This window comes from Carcharhinus amblyrhynchos, chromosome 7 (assembly GCF_965287045.1).
Source record: "Carcharhinus amblyrhynchos chromosome 7, sCarAmb.v2.hapA, whole genome shotgun sequence".
Classification (NCBI taxonomy): domain Eukaryota; kingdom Metazoa; phylum Chordata; class Chondrichthyes; order Carcharhiniformes; family Carcharhinidae; genus Carcharhinus; species Carcharhinus amblyrhynchos.
The window spans coordinates 110542515-110559415 of record NC_137330.1 but is presented as its reverse complement, the minus strand read 5'-3'; the positions used below and the strand labels follow the sequence as shown (position 1 = coordinate 110559415).

The 16901-nt window shown below is 45.8% G+C and overlaps 1 protein-coding gene across 2 annotated transcripts in view; it reads right to left on the bottom strand.

Annotated features, from left to right (window-relative positions):
* tmem87b (transmembrane protein 87B) overlaps positions 1–16569 on the bottom strand; it is a 66060-nt gene extending 49491 nt beyond the window's left edge. The window contains exon 1 of one of the 2 annotated variants that reach the window (XM_080192944.1): positions 16333–16569. In XM_080192944.1, the coding sequence (XP_080049070.1) occupies positions 16333–16476 (144 nt within the window). In that variant the 5' untranslated portion in view covers positions 16477–16569. The remainder of the gene's footprint in view (positions 1–16332) is intronic. The other variant, XM_080192943.1, reaches the window with a different exon arrangement.
* Between the last annotated feature and the right edge of the window lie 332 nt (positions 16570–16901).

The following is a 16901-nucleotide window of genomic DNA, read 5'->3' as shown; positions in this document are numbered from 1 at the left end:
GTGTAAAAAAAACAGTATAAAATGTGCTGTAAATCTATGTAAGGTGTGCGCACCAGCCCACCCGATCTTGCAAGATTGTATTGTATAATAAACTGTGATCGAACGAGACAGCCCGTGGTCGTCTAAGTCTACAATCGGGATCGGGAGAAAAGGGGAATATATCGGGAGGGCTACCGGCTGGGGAATTTGCCCCTGGCGCTCCGAACTCGACTGGTGGAAACCTAACGGTGTCAACGAAACCAAGAGTTGTCTGGTGGCTGCCACGCTAGCGGGTATCTGGCGGAAACGGCCGGTAACGAAACTAACAATTTGGGGGCTCGTCCGGGATAGCTTATATACCCGGCCCTCTCGCTTGGACTAGGGAATTGATCTCAGTAATAACCAGACGCGTCACCGTGTATATTTACACAGAATTACTGAGTTCAGAACCCGACCACGAGCGAGACAAAAAAAAACTTCTAATTGGGCTTAAACTAAAAATAAAGTAAGAACCACTGGCTGCTCTCGGGGTCTGATTCAGTGCCCCGGGTTTTTCAGCTCAAATTGTGTTTAGGTTTAACGGACGAAGGGACGTACAGGAATAAAGGTCAGACAACTCCGTGCACGGGGCAAGGTAAGAGAATTACACTCCAAGGACAAAATTACGGTTAGAAGTTGAGAGTGGTTTCTTCCTTGTTTGACCACATAATAGGACAGTTCTGTTTGAGGGTTTGGAAGCAACCCAAGAGGACGAGGTGACCTATTATGGGAGGAAAACCGTCTAAGACGAGAGACGGAAGGAGAAGTAAGGCAAAGGGGTCAAACGGCATACCGCCGGATAGTCCGTTGGGAATAAAATTAAGTAATTGGGAAGATTCTGAGAAAACCCGGGGCCTCAATCGGAAAGTAATGATTAAGTATTGTTGTTTTATTTGGACTAAGGAACCAATCCGACCACCGACCGTGTTCTGGCCAAAATACGGTTCGGACGAAGATTGGGTATGTCAACTGTTAAACTTGTGTGTAAATGGAAGGTCAAAGCCAAACCCTGAAGAGATAAAATATGCAGCTTGTTGGGAGGGATCCGGTCCCCTGAATACCTCTCCGCCGTTAAACGTGTTTGCCATGTCCCCCCATCAGGGTAGTCAGTCCCGTTGTGGTCAGTCCCGTCCGTGGGAAGTATTGGACGTTTTGCCACCCCCGCCGGCCCCTAGACCCCACTCGCCCCCACCCTACGACGGGTCCCGCGACAAACCCAAGGGAGACACCACAGATGGACAAAGAGACACCCCCGGCCCTTCCAGGGAAGACCCCGGGCCATCAGCATCTAAGACTTCCTCACTGTCGGAGTCAGAGCCCTCGGGACCGAGTACTAGAAGTAAAACTAGGGAACAAAAAGAGGCCAGGCAGCAGGTTGAGAACAAAAAACCCCAAGAAGTGGTTAAAATGAAACCCCTTCGAGAGGTCCCCTTTGGGGGGGGAGATACGGGATATGTGATAGTCCCTTTAAATACCGGGGATATCAGGCAATTCAGGAAAGAGCTGCCACCTTTATTAGAGGACCCCGAGGCGGTGGCAGCTCAACTTGACCAATTCCTGGGTCCTAACTTGTATTCGTGGCAGGAGTTGGAGGCCATGATGAGAGTATTATTTAATTATGATGAGAGTATTATTTAATTATGATGAGAGGAGTATGATCAGGAAGAAGGCTATGGAAATTTGGGACCGCGAACACCAACAGGGGGTCCAGGGCGAGGAGAAATATCCCCTCCAAGACCCAGATTGGGACCATAATACCCAGATTGGGAGAACTCATATGTCCGATCTCCGGAATTTGATAATTAGGGGAATACAGACCTGTGTCCCCAAACAACAGAATCTAAGTAAAGCTTTCGAGGTTTCCCAAGGTAAAGATGAGTCACCCAGTGCGTTCCTGGATAGACTTAGGGAATCAGTCCGGAAATACTCCAGCCTCGATCCAGATGGGGAAATAGGACGAGGAATGTTGAAAGTCCACTTTGTCACCAAATCCTGGCCAGACATACAAAAGAAACTGCAGAAAATTGAGGACTGGAGTGGGAAAGATATTGGGGATCTGTTGCATGAAGCGCAGAGAGTGTTTGTTCAGAGGGACGTGGTAAGGGAGAAACAAAAAGCCAAGATGATGGTAGCCGCTGTAAGGGAAGTTTGCAAATCCACAGGGATGGTAGAAGAAGGACGAACGGAAGGTAGAGGACGGTCTAGAGGGGGTTGGCATAACGGAGGGAGGGAAAACCGCGGCCGGGGCCGTGGACGACCCTATGGAAACGGACGACTGCGACCGGCCGGGTGTTACCATTGCGGCCGATTGGGACATTTTAAAAGGGAATGCCCAGACTTAAGGGAGGAGCGAGAGGGGATCTATGAGATGGAGTACTCGGTAGACTAGGGAGACCGGGGGGCACTCGAAATAAGGGCCTACCAAGAACCCCTGGTAAACTTGAGGGTGGGCCAGAAAAGGGAGGAGGTAACGTTTTTAGTAGATACAGGCGCCGGGAGGTCTGCAATTCCCATTCATCCCGAAGGGAGTAATTACCAAACTCGTTCGCTTAACATTTCAGGGGTAAAAGGGGGGGTTTTCCGGGCCCGGCTTTTCACTCCTTTAGAAATTGAATGGGAGGGCGAGAGGGTCACGGCAGAACTCCTTCACCTGCCCCATCTATCTTACGGACTGATGGGCCGAGACTTAATAGTAAAATTTGGGATTCAAATTAGTGTGGGAGAGAATGAAGAATTGCTGATCTCTATGGCTTACCTAGATGAACAGCAAATGGAACAAATAAACCCCAAAGTGTGGACGGCCAAGGGTAATCGTGGAAAACTATCGGTGACCCCCATAAAAGTTACCCTAAAGGCAGGAAGCCCGGAGGTACGAGTCCGACAGTACCCGATCTCCTGGGAGGGGCGCCGGGGACTCAGCGGGGTGGTACGGGAGTTAATTTCAGATGGGTTGATAGAGCCCTGTATGTCCCAGTATAATTCCCCCATTCTGCCTGTCCGGAAACCTGATGGTAACTACAGGATGGTCCAGGACTTAAGAGAAATAAATAAAATTGTACAAATCCGTCACCCGGTAGTCCCTAACCCCTACACCATCCTAGGGCGGATTCCGCCAGACCACAGCTGGTTCAGTGTGGTGGACTTAAAGGACGCCTTCTGGGCATGTCCCCTTGACCCAGATAGCCGAGACCTGTTCGCCTTTGAATGGGAAGACCCGGACACGGGAAGAAAACAACAATACCGGTGGACGGTTCTTCCACAAGGCTTTACGGAATCTCCGAACCTATTCGGGCAGATTTTGGAACAGGTCTTAGAGAGCCTAGTTTTACCCCCAGACTTAAAATTGATACAGTATGTAGATGATCTTTTACTTTCGGGACCCTCCGACCGGCAAGTTCAAACTGGGACCAATGCCCTGCTTAACTTTCTCGCGGAACAGGGGCTAAGAGTGAGTCAGAAAAAGTTACAGTATGCAGAACGGGAAGTTCGATATCTGGGACATCTAATTAGCTGTGGCCAGCGTAAAATAAGTCCTGAAAGAATCAGGGGAATTGTAGGATTAGGACTCCCTAGAACGAAACGAGAACTCAGGAAATTTCTGGGTCTACTCGGATATTGCAGACTCTGGATAGATAATTATGCCCCCCTGACGAAGGATCTGTATTTACGCCTGGTTGAAGGGGCCCCGGATAAAATCTGGTGGGATAGGGAGGGGGAAGATTTGATCACCAGCCTGAAACAAAAACTAGTGACTGCCCCAGTCCTGAGTTTACCGGATTATGATAAGACCTTTTTATTGTTCACAAATGCAAGACAGGGCACAGCCTTCGGGGTACTGACCCAGGAATGGGGAGGACACAGGAAACCGGTGGCCTTCCTGTCAAAGATTCTGGATCCCGTATCCCGAGGGTGGCCCGAATGTGTCCAGGCGGTAGCAGCCACGGCAAAATTGGTAGAGGAGAGTAGAAAGCTGACCTTTGGGGCGCCACTCACGGTAGTTACCCCACACCAGGTGAGGACAATTTTAAACCAAAAAGCAGGCCGCTGGTTAACAGACTCGAGGATCTTGAAATATGAAGCGATATTACTAGATCGAGATGACCTGAAACTAGAACTTAGTATGTGTCAGAATCCAGCGGAATTCCTGGGAGGGGAGGCGGAGGGGACCCTTGAACATCTGTGTGTGGACATAGTAGAATTACAAAGTAAGGTGCGGGAGGATCTACGAGATCAACCCTTGCACACGGGACAGAGGTGGTACATTGATGGGTCCTCTAGGATGGTGGAGGGCAAGAGGCATAACGGGTATGCCATAGTTAACGAAGAGGGATGGAAGGTAGAGGAACGGGGGCGGTTGCCCCCTTCGTGGTCGGCACAGACTTGCGAGTTGTATGCCCTCCACCGCGCCCTGACCAGCCTGGAAGGATCAGTAGGGACTATATACACAGATTCAAAATACGCTTATGGGGTGGTACATACCTTTGGAAAGATCTGGAAAGAGCGAGGCATGATTAACAGCCGCGGCAAGGAGTTGGTACATGAGGAACTAGTTGTTAAGATTTTGGAAGATCTGTTAAAACCACGGGAGATAGCAGTAGTCCACATTAGAGGGCATCAAAAAGGGGTTGGCCCAGAAGCCACGGGGAATCGCTTAGCAGATGAACAGGCTAGAATAGCAGGGATGGAGGGGGACCTGGTCGACTGTTTGGCGTGGATACCACAGGTATCGGAGATACAAGAAGTGCCAGTGTTCACAGAAAAAGAGGAGGAAGAGCTCAGGATGATCGGAGGGGAAAAGGGAGAGGAAGGGAGGTGGCTGCTACCAGATGGACGTCAGTTATTGAACCGATCCCTAACCAGGGAAGTTCTGACCCAGCTACACCAGGGGAGTCATTGGGGAACCCAGGCGTTGTGCGATGCCTTCCTGCGGCAATATGCCCACCCAGGGGTCCATACGGTGGCCCAACAGGTCACACAGGACTGCCTGATATGCCGGAAGGTGAACAAAAGGGGGTTACGACAGACTAGGGGAGGGGGCCGGGCCCCTGCATACCGGCCCTTCGAGTATATCCAGATTGACTATACTGAACTTCCCCCGATCGGACGACTGAAATATCTCCTGGTAATGGTGGATCACTTAACGGGATGGGTAGAAGCCTTCCCCACCGCCACTGCGGTCGCGAGTCAGGTTTCCAAGATCCTACTAGAACAGATTGTTCTGAGGTTTGGGGTCCCCCGAGCGGTAGATTCCGACCAGGGAAGCCACTTTACTTCGACAGTGCTGCAGGGTGTAATGCGTGCGGTGGGGATAGACTGGGACTTCCACACTCCTTGGCATCCCCCTTCCTCAGGGAAAGTAGAGAGAATGAACCAGACCCTCAAAACACAACTCACAAAATTGACAGTGGAAACCGGCTTACCCTGGACAAAATGCTTGCCCCTTGCCCTACTCCGAATACGAACGCAACCACGTAGAGATTTAGGGATTTCCCCATATGAGATGATGTTCGGTCTTCCCTTTGTGGGACCTCGAGGTGAGCTGCCTATTTTTGAAACCAGGGATGTCTTTGTAAAAAAATATGTTGAAGCATTGGTATCTGCTCTTTCTCATTTGCGCCAACAGGGACTCATAGCCCAGACACCGCCCTTGGCTTTCGCGGTTCACTCGATCAAGCCCGGACACTGGGTTCTCATCAAGACCTGGAAACCGAAGACCCTAGACCCGGTCTGGGACGGCCCTTTCCTGGTGTTACTAACAACTGAAACAGCTGTCCGAACAGCAGAACGAGGCTGGACTCACTACACCCGAGCAAAGGGGCCCGTACCGGCACCGGACGAGAACATCCTCTCAACCCCGGACAGAAGCAATCCAGCAGAAGACAACTGAACGGACACTTTGGTCAGGGCACGAGAACTCAAAAATGTGGCTTGTACTCTTGCTGGTGTACACTGTAACTTTGGTGGGAGGGGGATGGAAAGGGGACGCGGTAGATAGGTGGTACGCTGAGGAAGGGAAAAATACTGGTCAGCAATACAGTCTTACTGTACAAAAAGCAACCCAGACACAGGTATTAGAGATAGATTTATGCTGGATGGTACCATGTGGGACAGCGGGGGAACTAAATGACCCTAAAAACAGCCTGGCGAGACAAAAGAAATATCAGGGAAAATCGATGGAGCTACTATTTCTGGGGACGGGATTGGGAGAGGATCAAGCTCTTGGGGTACGGGAAAGAATAACATTGGTGCCGAAAGCGATCTACCCGAGAGACTGTGGAATAGATCAGTGCAACCCCCTTTATCTGACCATAAAACAAACCAACTGGGTGGTCAAGAAAAATCTGCACACTGGGCTAGAGGGTCAGGTACTTGGAGTACGGGTTCAGGAGGAGCGGCTGTGCTGTGTAAGAATTACCCTCCAGGAGGCAATAGCCACAAACTCGTCCATACTCCGTGTAACTGCCCTGACTCCTGGAAACTCCGAAAAGGTTAAAGTGATACAGATAAAAGATTTAAGGGAGACCGTAGAGATAGAGACAGGGTTCAGGGAAATTAACGCATGGTTGGAGTGGGTTCGGTATACTGTCCAGAGTCTTGGAAAAGACAACTGTTATGCGTGTGCGGGTAGTAGACCGAGTCCGCAGGTGGTTCCACTCCCTAAACTAAAAGAAGGTGGAATTGAGTGTTTGGTGAAACTGTACCAACACTGAACCGCCTGGGAAGATCCCGCATGTCAGTCTCTGGGCTTAACGTTCCCACCGGTCCAGCACAACCGATATTCCCAGGCGCCCTCCTTTTCCGGGGCATCGGGTGTCCATCAAACCTGCATACAGAGGACGGGGAAAGAGTGGGATCAGAACGTTGGGACCCTGACTCTGTGTCAGCAGGTCATCCAAGTAGACACTACTAAGGATGGTGGAAATTATTCCCAGATACAGGTCCCCCGGGCCGACCTTTGGTGGTACTGCGGGGGTGCAGAACTACGAGCCACCTTACCCCGGAAATGGACTGGGACGTGTGCCATAGTACAACTAGCCATACCATTCACCCTAGCCTTTGAACGAAAGGGAACAAAGGTTACTCCCCGGACAACCCGGAAGCGCCGCAATATCCCCACTTCGTTTGATGACAGGATTTACCTGGATTCCATCGGGGTACCCAGAGGGGTCCCGGATGAATATAAAGCCAGGAATCAAATAGCGGCAGGGTTCGAATCTCTGTTCTGGTGGGTCACTATCAACAAAAATGTAGATTGGATAAACTACATATATTATAACCAACAGAGGTTCATAAACTATACCCGGGATGCTATAAAAGGGATAACGGAACAGTTAGACGCTACGTCCCGAATGGCCTGGGAGAACCGACTAGCTCTGGATATGATTCTGGCCGAGAAAGGGGGAGTCTGTGTTATGATCGGGACTCAATGCTGTACTTTCATCCCCAACAATACCGCTCCCGACGGATCAATCACCCGGGCTCTGAGGGGCTTGTCAACTCTAGCCGACGAGTTGGCAGAGCATTCGGGGGCAAACACCGACTGGACCGGGTGGCTGGACGAATGGTTCGGGAGATGGAAAGGGGTGGTAGTATCAATGTTAGTATCCTTCGTGGTGGTATCAGGGATCCTGGCGGCCTTAGGATGCTGCGTTATTCCCTGCATTCGGGGATTAACGCAGAGACTGATAGAAACGGCTCTTATGAAACGGGATGTCACTGATGGAAGGGTGGTGGGAATCCACTTGGAAAGGGAGGAAAGAGAGACCCTCCTAGATAGGTCTCCCGATGATGAAGATTGGGACGAGCAAGTGGATAGTATGTTAGCCAAACTGGAACAACCTACTCGTGCATATCTGAACTAGATCTGGAAAAAGGGATGCTAGTTAAAAAAAAATATAAATAAAAAATTACAGACAGTAAAAAGAAAAGGGGGGATTGTGAGAAGTAATGTAATTTTTAAGGCTGCAAGAGCTAACAGTAACAAGTTCAGCAACATACAGAAAGGGGGAGGCACATGACAGACAGTTGACTGAGTTGTACGGGACAGTGATGAGATTAAGCGCAGAATGGGAGATTGAGAGAGTGTTAATTGAAGGAATGACACAGTACAAGCCATTTACAGTGTTTAAAGCCAGATAAGGGGGAATAACACAATACAAGCCATTACAGTGTTTAAAGTTAACAAGGTTAACAGCCAAATAAGGGGGAATAACACAATGCAAGCCACTACAGTGATTAAAGTTAACAAGGTTAACAGCCAAATAAGGGGGAATAACACAATACGAGCCATCACAATGTGTAAAAAAAAAACAGTATAAAATGTGCTGTAAATCTATGTAAGGTGTGCGCACCAGCCCACCCGATCTTGCAAGATTGTATTGTATAATAAACTGTGATCGAACGAGACAGCCCGTGGTCGTCTAAGTCTACAATCGGGATCGGGAGAAAAGGGGAATATATCGGGAGGGCTACCGGCTGGGGAATTTGCCCCTGGCGCTCCGAACTCGACTGGTGGAAACCTAACGGTGTCAACGAAACCAAGAGTTGTCTGGTGGCTGCCACGCTAGCGGGTATCTGGCGGAAACGGCCGGTAACGAAACTAACACAGACTAATGACTTTGCACAAGGTTAAATCTCGTGGGATCCATGGTGAGGTATCTAAATGGATACAAAATTGGTTTCTTGACAGAAGCCAGAGGGTGGTTGTAGAGGGTTGTTTTTCAAACTGGAGGCCTGTGATCAGCAGTGTGCCTCAGGGATCAGTGCTGGGCCCACTGTTACTTGTCATTTATATTAATAATTTGGATGACAATATAGGAGGCTTGGTTAGTAAGTTTGCAGATGACACCAAGATTGGTGGCATAGTGGACAGTGCAGAAAGTTATCTCCAACTGCAACCGGATCTTGATCAATTGGGCCAGTGAGCTGACGAATGATAGATGAAGTTTAATTTAAACAAATGTAAGGTGATGCATTTTGGCAGATTGAACCAGGACAGGACTTACTCAGTTAATGGTAGGGTGCTGGGGGGGAGTTACAGAACAATGAGATTTCGGGTTACATGTTCATAGCTCCTTCAAATTGGAGTCACAGGTGAACAGAGTGAAAAAGGCAGCATTTGGCATTCTTGGTTTCATCCATCAGAACACTGAAATCAGGAGTTGGAATGTTTTGTTGAAGTTGTACAAGACATTGGTAAGGCCACACTTGGAATACTGTGTGCAATTCTGGTCACCCTATTATAGAAAGGATATTATTAAACTAAAAAGAGTGCAGAAAAGATTTACTTGGATGCTACCGGGACTTGACTACTGGGACTTTTTTCTCTGGAGCGTAGGAGGCTGACAGGTGAGCTTATCGAGGTCTATAAAATAATGAGGGGCACAGATCAGCTTGTTAGTCAATATCTTTTCCCAAAGGTATGGGAGTCTAAAACTAGAGGGTACAGGTTTAAGGTGAGAGGGGAGAGACACAAAAGGAACAATTTTTTCACACAGAGGGTGGAGAATATGTGAAACAAGCTGCCAGAGGTAGTAGTAGAGGCAGGTACAATTTTGTCTTTTAAAAAGTTTTAGATAGTTACATGGATACGATGGGTATAGAGAGATATGGACCAAATGCGGGCAATTGGGATTACTTTTGGGGTTTTAACAAAAGGGTGGCATGGACAAGTTGGGCTGAAAGTCTGTTCCATGCTGTAAACCTCTGACTCGACAAGCATCTGACTATTCGATGAGCCTCCTAATTTTATAAGACATTGAAGGTTCATTCACTTTTCCTGGTAGCAACGCTAGATTATGCGATAGGTTGTATGGATTTCTCCCCAGCATTCCAGCTACTCAGAGGTATGAAATTTCATGGGGGTTCTTTCAGTTGGTTTTGGCTAAGCAACCTTCAAATTTTCTTTAAAATCTGTAAACCGTGGACATCTCAGCTCAGACTTATGCTTTGCTGCATTCTCTCAACAAAATGTTTATTTTCACTTTGAGCATCACTATTGATTTCTTCCTCTGAGATAGGCAAATCTTCCAGTCTATTTTTCCCCTCAAGCTCTCAGCAGGCTGCAACTGACAAGGCCAAATCTGCAACCATCTGTGAAAAACAACCAGATAAATCAAATAAAGGAACTTTCGAACTGTGACAGCCCAACTCCATGACAGCATGACATACTTTTTGATTTGATTTCTTGTTACGTGTCTTCGTATATGGTGAAAAGTATTGTTTTTTGCATGCTATACAGAAAAAGCATACCATAGAGAAAGAAAGGCAAGAGTGCACAATGTAGTGTTACAGTCATAGCTAGGGTGTAGAGAAAGATTAACTTAATACGAGGTAGGTCCATTCACAAGTCTGATAGCAGCAGGGAAGAAGCTGTTCTAATCGGTTGGCAAGCAATCTCAGCCTTTGTACCTTTTTCCCTGATGGAAGAAAGTGGAAGAGAGTATGTCCGGGGTGCATGGGGCATTGATTATGCTGGCTGCTTTTCCAAGGTAGTGGGAGGTGCACACAGAGAAGATGGAAAGGAGGCTGTTTTGCGTGATGGACTGGGCTTCGTTCATGACCCTTTGCAGTTTCTTGCAGTCCTGGACAGAGCAGGTGTCATACTAAGCTGTAATACAACCAGGAAGAATATTTTCTATGGCACGCCTGTAAATTTTGGTGAGAGGGATAGGGCAGATTTCCTTAGCCTTCTGAGAAAGTAGAGGCATTGGTAAGCTTTCTTAACAATAGCGTCAACATGGAGGGACTAGGACAGGTTATTGGTGATCTGGTTACCTAGAAACTTGAAGCTCTCAACCATTTCCACTTTGTCACCATTGATATAGACAGGGCATGTTCTCCACTATGCTTCCTGAAGTTTATGACGTTCTCCTTCATTTTGTTGACGTTGAGAGAGACTGTTGTCACACCAGTTCAGATTCTCTGTCTCATTCCTGTACTCTGTCTTATTGTTGTTTGAGATCTGACTCACTACGATGGTGTTGTCAGCAAACTTGAAAAGCGAGTTGCAGGAAAATTTGGCCATACAATCATAGGTGCATAAAGAATATAAGTCGGGGCTGAGAATACAGCCTTGTGGGGCACCAGTGTTGAGGATGATCATGGAGGTGGTGTTGTTACCTATCCTAATGATTGTGGTTTGTGGGTTAAGAAGTTCAGGATCCAGTTGCAGATCTAAGTGCCTGATACAAATTGATTGGCTAAATTCAAAAGCTTATTGCCTTAGTAAAACTACTGCTCGGCCTTGCGATAATGTTTCAGTTTGGGCTCTCTATGTACTGCATTTTAATACTTTAAGCACAGAAAAAGCACCACCTTTTCATGAGATCACGCAAAGCTTTCACCCCTAGCACTTTACAATTTTACAAACACCAAATTCAAACTTCCTACCTCCCACTCTACAATTACTCGACATGAAAACAGAAAAATGCAGGAAAATCTCAGCAGGTCTGACAGCATCTGTAGAGAGTAGAGCCAACGTTTCATCAGAAGTGATTCTATCTAACTTCGCAACACTACACTGCCTGAAAACTCTATATTCAGGAATGCTGAGCAGCCATTTTCGATCCTCTTCAGGCTGTTGTTGAGATAATGATAGACAACCTGCTCTACCAAGAAATCCATAGATGGCTAATTCATTATAAAATTTTTATACTTTTAACTCTGACCTTGGAAGATGAATACAAGTTACCTTTTAAATGCAATCAACCAAACTTGATCAATCTGCCTTTATATTAGATGCACACCAGTTTCTTTAAGAAGTACTTTTTATTTATCATGCACTTAACACTTTACTTACAACACAAGAGGCAGCCATTTGGCCTGCTGTCATTGCCAGCTTTATGCAAGAGCAAATCAGTTAGTCCCACTCCTTAACTTTCCCCATAACTCTATAAATTTTTTCTGTCTAGCAGTTTAGCCAATTCCCTTTTGAAAGCCACAATTGAATCCAGTTCCACCTTATTCTCAAGTTGTGAACTCCAGACCTTTAACCACTCACTGCAAAAAGGTTCTTTCATTACATTGTCATTGTTTTTTTGCTATTCACTTTAATATATGAATGCTCTTTGGGCATCATAGTGGTTAGCACTACTGTCTCACAGCTCCAGGCACCCAGGTTCAATTCCCAGATTGGTTCACTGCCTGGGCGGAGTCTTCATGTTCCCCCCTTGTCTGTGTCAGTTTCCTCTGAGTGCTCAGGTTTCCTCCCACACTCAAAGACGTGCTGGTTAGGTGCATTGCCATGCTAAGTTCGCCTTCAGCGTACCCAAACAGGTGCCAAAGTTTGGTGACAAGGGGATTTTCACAGTAACTTCATTGCATCGTTAATGTAACTCTACTTGTGACACAAATAAACAAACAAACTTTAAACTGGTTCTCAGGCCTTTCACCAATGGGAACAGTTCCTCTCTAACTATTCTGTCCAGGCCCATCATGATTTTCAGCACTTCTATCAAATCTTATCTCAACTTCTCTTCTCCAAGGATAACCATCACAGTTCTTCCAATCTATCCATGCAAGTCATGTAAGTGAAGTCTCATTCCTAGACCAACTTTGTATATGAAAAAAAGACTTGGATTTATATAATACTTTCCATGACCATCAGACATCCCAAAGTACTTTACACTTTTGAAGCATAATCACTGCTGTAATGTAGGAAACTTCGCAGCCAACAGGCATACAATGACCTCCCAAAAACAGCTATGTGACAATGATCGGATAATCTGTTTATGCAATGATAGTTGAGAGGTAAATGCAATGATGGTTGAGAGATAAATATTATCCAGGAGACTGCTTGTTTTAAATATTGCAATAGAACAGCTTACATCTGAAACTCAGTTCAGGGATAAGTAGGATGGAGAGGTTACAAATAGTTTAATTAGCTTGAGACAGTGATCAGAAATGGCAGCAGAGTTGCAAGAACAACTTGCAGCAACAAAATATCTTTAAACAGAAAAATATACCAAAGTGCTTCTTAGAGACATAATCAATGAAAACAGAATCCCTGGTCAGGGAAATAAACATCAGGAGATGAGACAAGAAGCTTAGTTAAAACAATGGTATAAAAATAATCTTAAAAGGAAAGTGGAGACAGTATTGACAGAGACATTCCAGGGCATGGAAAGCATATAGTTAAGATACAGCTATCAGTGGTGGAGCAAAGAAGTGCATGAGACCCAAGACAGACAAAGATTTTGGCAGGGTTGTAGAACTAGAGAAGCTTTGAATTAGGAAAGGACAAGGCCATTAAACACAAACATGAGGGTGAGAATTTTAAATTGGAGGTGTTGTGTGATGCGAGCCACTGGAGTTCAGTGAGAACAGGAGTGAGCAGTGAGAAGGATGTGACATGGGCATCGGTTTTAAATGATTTAGAGTCTTTTATGCTTTGGAGAATTAAAAAACTAGGAATTGTAGTAGAGCAGAGAGATTTTGGAGCTCAAATACACAAAACAGAATTCAGTAGATAGGTACAAAAAGAAGTATGATAGAACATTGGCTATTACAAGGTGGTTCGATTGAAAGGGGTGGAAGTCATACTTCATAATGAAACTTGGTCAGAAGCCTTCAGGAGTTTTGGGGATCACATCTCAGAGAAGATTGATTGGCTTTTAAGACAGTGCAGCACACAGCAGAACTGATACTGGAACTTTGATTACAAGTGTAAATTATGAGGGCAGGTTGCACAAACTACACTTGTATTCACCTGCGTATAGGAGATTGAAGGGTCAATTGATTGAGCTGCTTCAAATGTTAAAAGGATTTGAAAGTTTTTCTGTGTCCACATAATTCCCTCTGGTGCACAAGTCAAGAAAAAAAGGGGACATGCATCGTAAAACTGGAACTATACCATCCAGGATTTTCTTTCCCCCTCACAAATGATAGCAGAAATGTGGATCTCTTTTCCACAAAGCTCCAAATGGGCTAAACAGGGTAGTGATGAATAGTGTAAAAAAATTGAAAATAGAAAGGATATCAAGGTCAGAGAGTGCATAGATTTACTAGAATGGCAAACTGTTATCAAAACAGCCTCAAGATATGATGACTGTTGAGTGGCATAAAAATGTTTGAGGATTTAGCAGAGGTTTTAAAATTAATGAATATTTTTGGTGCAAAGAGGAAAAATCTACACCCATTGCTTGGGAGGTTCATGAAGAGAATTTAGATTGTATTACTCAGAGTGATGAGTGTTGAAGCATGAAAATCTTTGTCATTGGGAATGGCTGAAATTTTCAAACTTTATAAGCCAATTTGTCACCTACAGCATTTGTGAACTTTTCAGATTATATGTAACATCATTAATGATTAAGTTTGCTGAAATTTGATTTCCTTCTTCCTGCATCAGGAGTATCAAATGTGCAGCCTGCTAGACCTGGCAATCTGACCCTCAAAAGTACAGACATTCAGTCCTATTTACAGGAGTTTAGTTGTTCTGTATGAACATATATGAATACAGCTTGAAAAGGGAGTACTTATAGACAGCTGTCTACGTAATGCATAAAAACTAAATCAAGACACTAAGATCTTTGTTTGCCAAAAATTGAATTGTGTTAAAATCAAAAAGAAAATTATACCACGCTTCATTTTGTTTCACTAGATTCTGTAGTATGTGCTTATGACCACAAAGACAAAACCTGTACAACAATATCTTGAAGGGACAAATAACCTTCTTCTGTGTAGTATGATGAGATTCCCCTCTATATGAACTTACCAATCTAATTATTTAAACCAAGACAACCCTGTTTGCAATGTATAATTCTGTGAAAGAGGAAATCTACATGATTTTCATCTTTGTTGGTCAATCGCTCGGTACAAATCACACACATTATAGTAATTAAATGCATGAATTAATGCATTTCGACTATTGCTAGTGAACCACACTGCTGTATAGATTTACTGTGCAGGAAGTCATTTCACTCATCATGTGTGTTTTTCCAAAAGATCCTATCAAGCTGAATCCAATTTTCCAGCTCTTGTCCTGGAGGTTCTGGCCTTACAAATGCATACCAAAATATGGGTTAAATTTGATTAAAATTTCTCCCTCTCCAACTTTTTCTTGTTGCGAGTTCCAGACACTCCATTGCAGCTGTATCGTACCATGCTCAAAGTAAAAATAAATTCTTAATGCCCTCAGGTTTCAACCAATTACTTTAAAATTCTACTCTGCCCTGTTCCTTTGCGTTGATCTCGCTGCCAAGGGATCCTTCTTTTTGCTCTACATCAGCCCAAATAATTTTAAAGTCTCTCCTCAGCCACCACTATTTCAATGAATACTAGAAAGGCCTAGCCAATCAATGATTATTTCTCAAAATTATTCAAAATCAAATAACAGTCCAAGAAATTATCCAGCAGCAAACAAACGCTACTGTTTGAGATATAAGGATCAAGAACCAGAGGACACAGATTGAAAACAATTTTCAAAAAAATGTGATATGAGAAACAAACTTTTTCACACAATAACAGTTCAGGTCAGGAATGCGCTGCCTGGACATGCAGCAAAGGCAGGTTCAATCGAGGCATTCAAAAGGGCATTAGGTGATTATTTAAATAGAAACAATGTGCAGGGTGAAGTGCAGAATAATGGCAATAAGTCCTAACTATCATTCAGAGAGTCTGTGCAGACATGATGGGCTGAATGGCTTCCTTGTGTACCATAACAATTTTATGATTCTGCATTCTTGTTTGAAATGAGAATGACAGACTGAACCATGAGTGCACACAAAGCAGCTTGGTAGATCTAGACTTTTCAGTTGACGTTTCACATGTCTGATAATATTATGGATGGATTTTCCCCATGTTGTATCTGGGCAGTAGTTTTTCCACTTACTGAGGTCAATTTTTAACACACACACACACACACACACAGATGCACAGACATTTACACAGTGGGTTTCCTCCCACAGCCTGAAAGACGTGCTGGTCAGGTGCATTGGGTGCACTGAGGAAGAGTGTAGCCAAACAGGTGCCAATGCGTGGCAACTGGGGGGTTTCCACAGTAACTTCATCACACCGTTAACGTGACACGAATAATTAAACTTCCATTTGAAACGCACGAACAGAATAGCATTGGCGAGATGTGTTTTGGTTACTGTGGGTGCTACCACTCCTTGGCCGGCACAGCAGCAGGCGACCCCGGGCTAAGTCGCCACACCATGCTTAACGGGTACAAGGGTTACTCTACACATCTGATGTTACGTCGGAAGTCGGATCCCGGCCAGGATGAGGGGCGAAAGCAACTCAGCAGGCGGCACTCGATGCCGGCTACCGCCATCAGCGAAAAATACTAGCAAACTTAAATAATAATTCACTCACCGGCGTCACCGTCTGTCTCCACAAGCCAGGCTCGGGTACCGCTTGGACGACGCGGGTAAGGAAGAAGGTGGAGAAGTAGAGGGCGGAGAAAAGCACGGCCTGCTTTGCCCCTCTTGGTGCTGGACGCCCACCTAGAGCCATCATTCCCAGCCAGTCTCACCTCAGCCGCCCCTCCCCCAGCTCGGGGATGCGCGCGCGGACTCACCTGCCGGCCGGTGACGTCACGCGCTTTACCTGCCGGAAGCTTGGGGAGGGGGGGCGGGGCCGGCGGGGGGGAAGTGAAGAACGAGAAGAAACGACAACAGCTCTGCCCGTGCTGTTCGCTGCCTTGCGCTCGCACTGGCCCAACTGCGCGTGCGCGCGACGTCTCTTTCCTTGTTTTTGAACGCCCGGCCGTTGGGAGTTGGAGGTTGATCACGTGCTGGAATTTGAGGGAGGGAGGGAGTGAGTGAGTGAGGGAGGGAGGTGCGAATCCCAAGTCTGCCCTCGCTGCTCCTGGTCTCAGGGTGAGATTTTTTTGAGGAAGTTTATGCCATGGTAGTTTTCGTTTCGCGTGAAAAAGAATGATT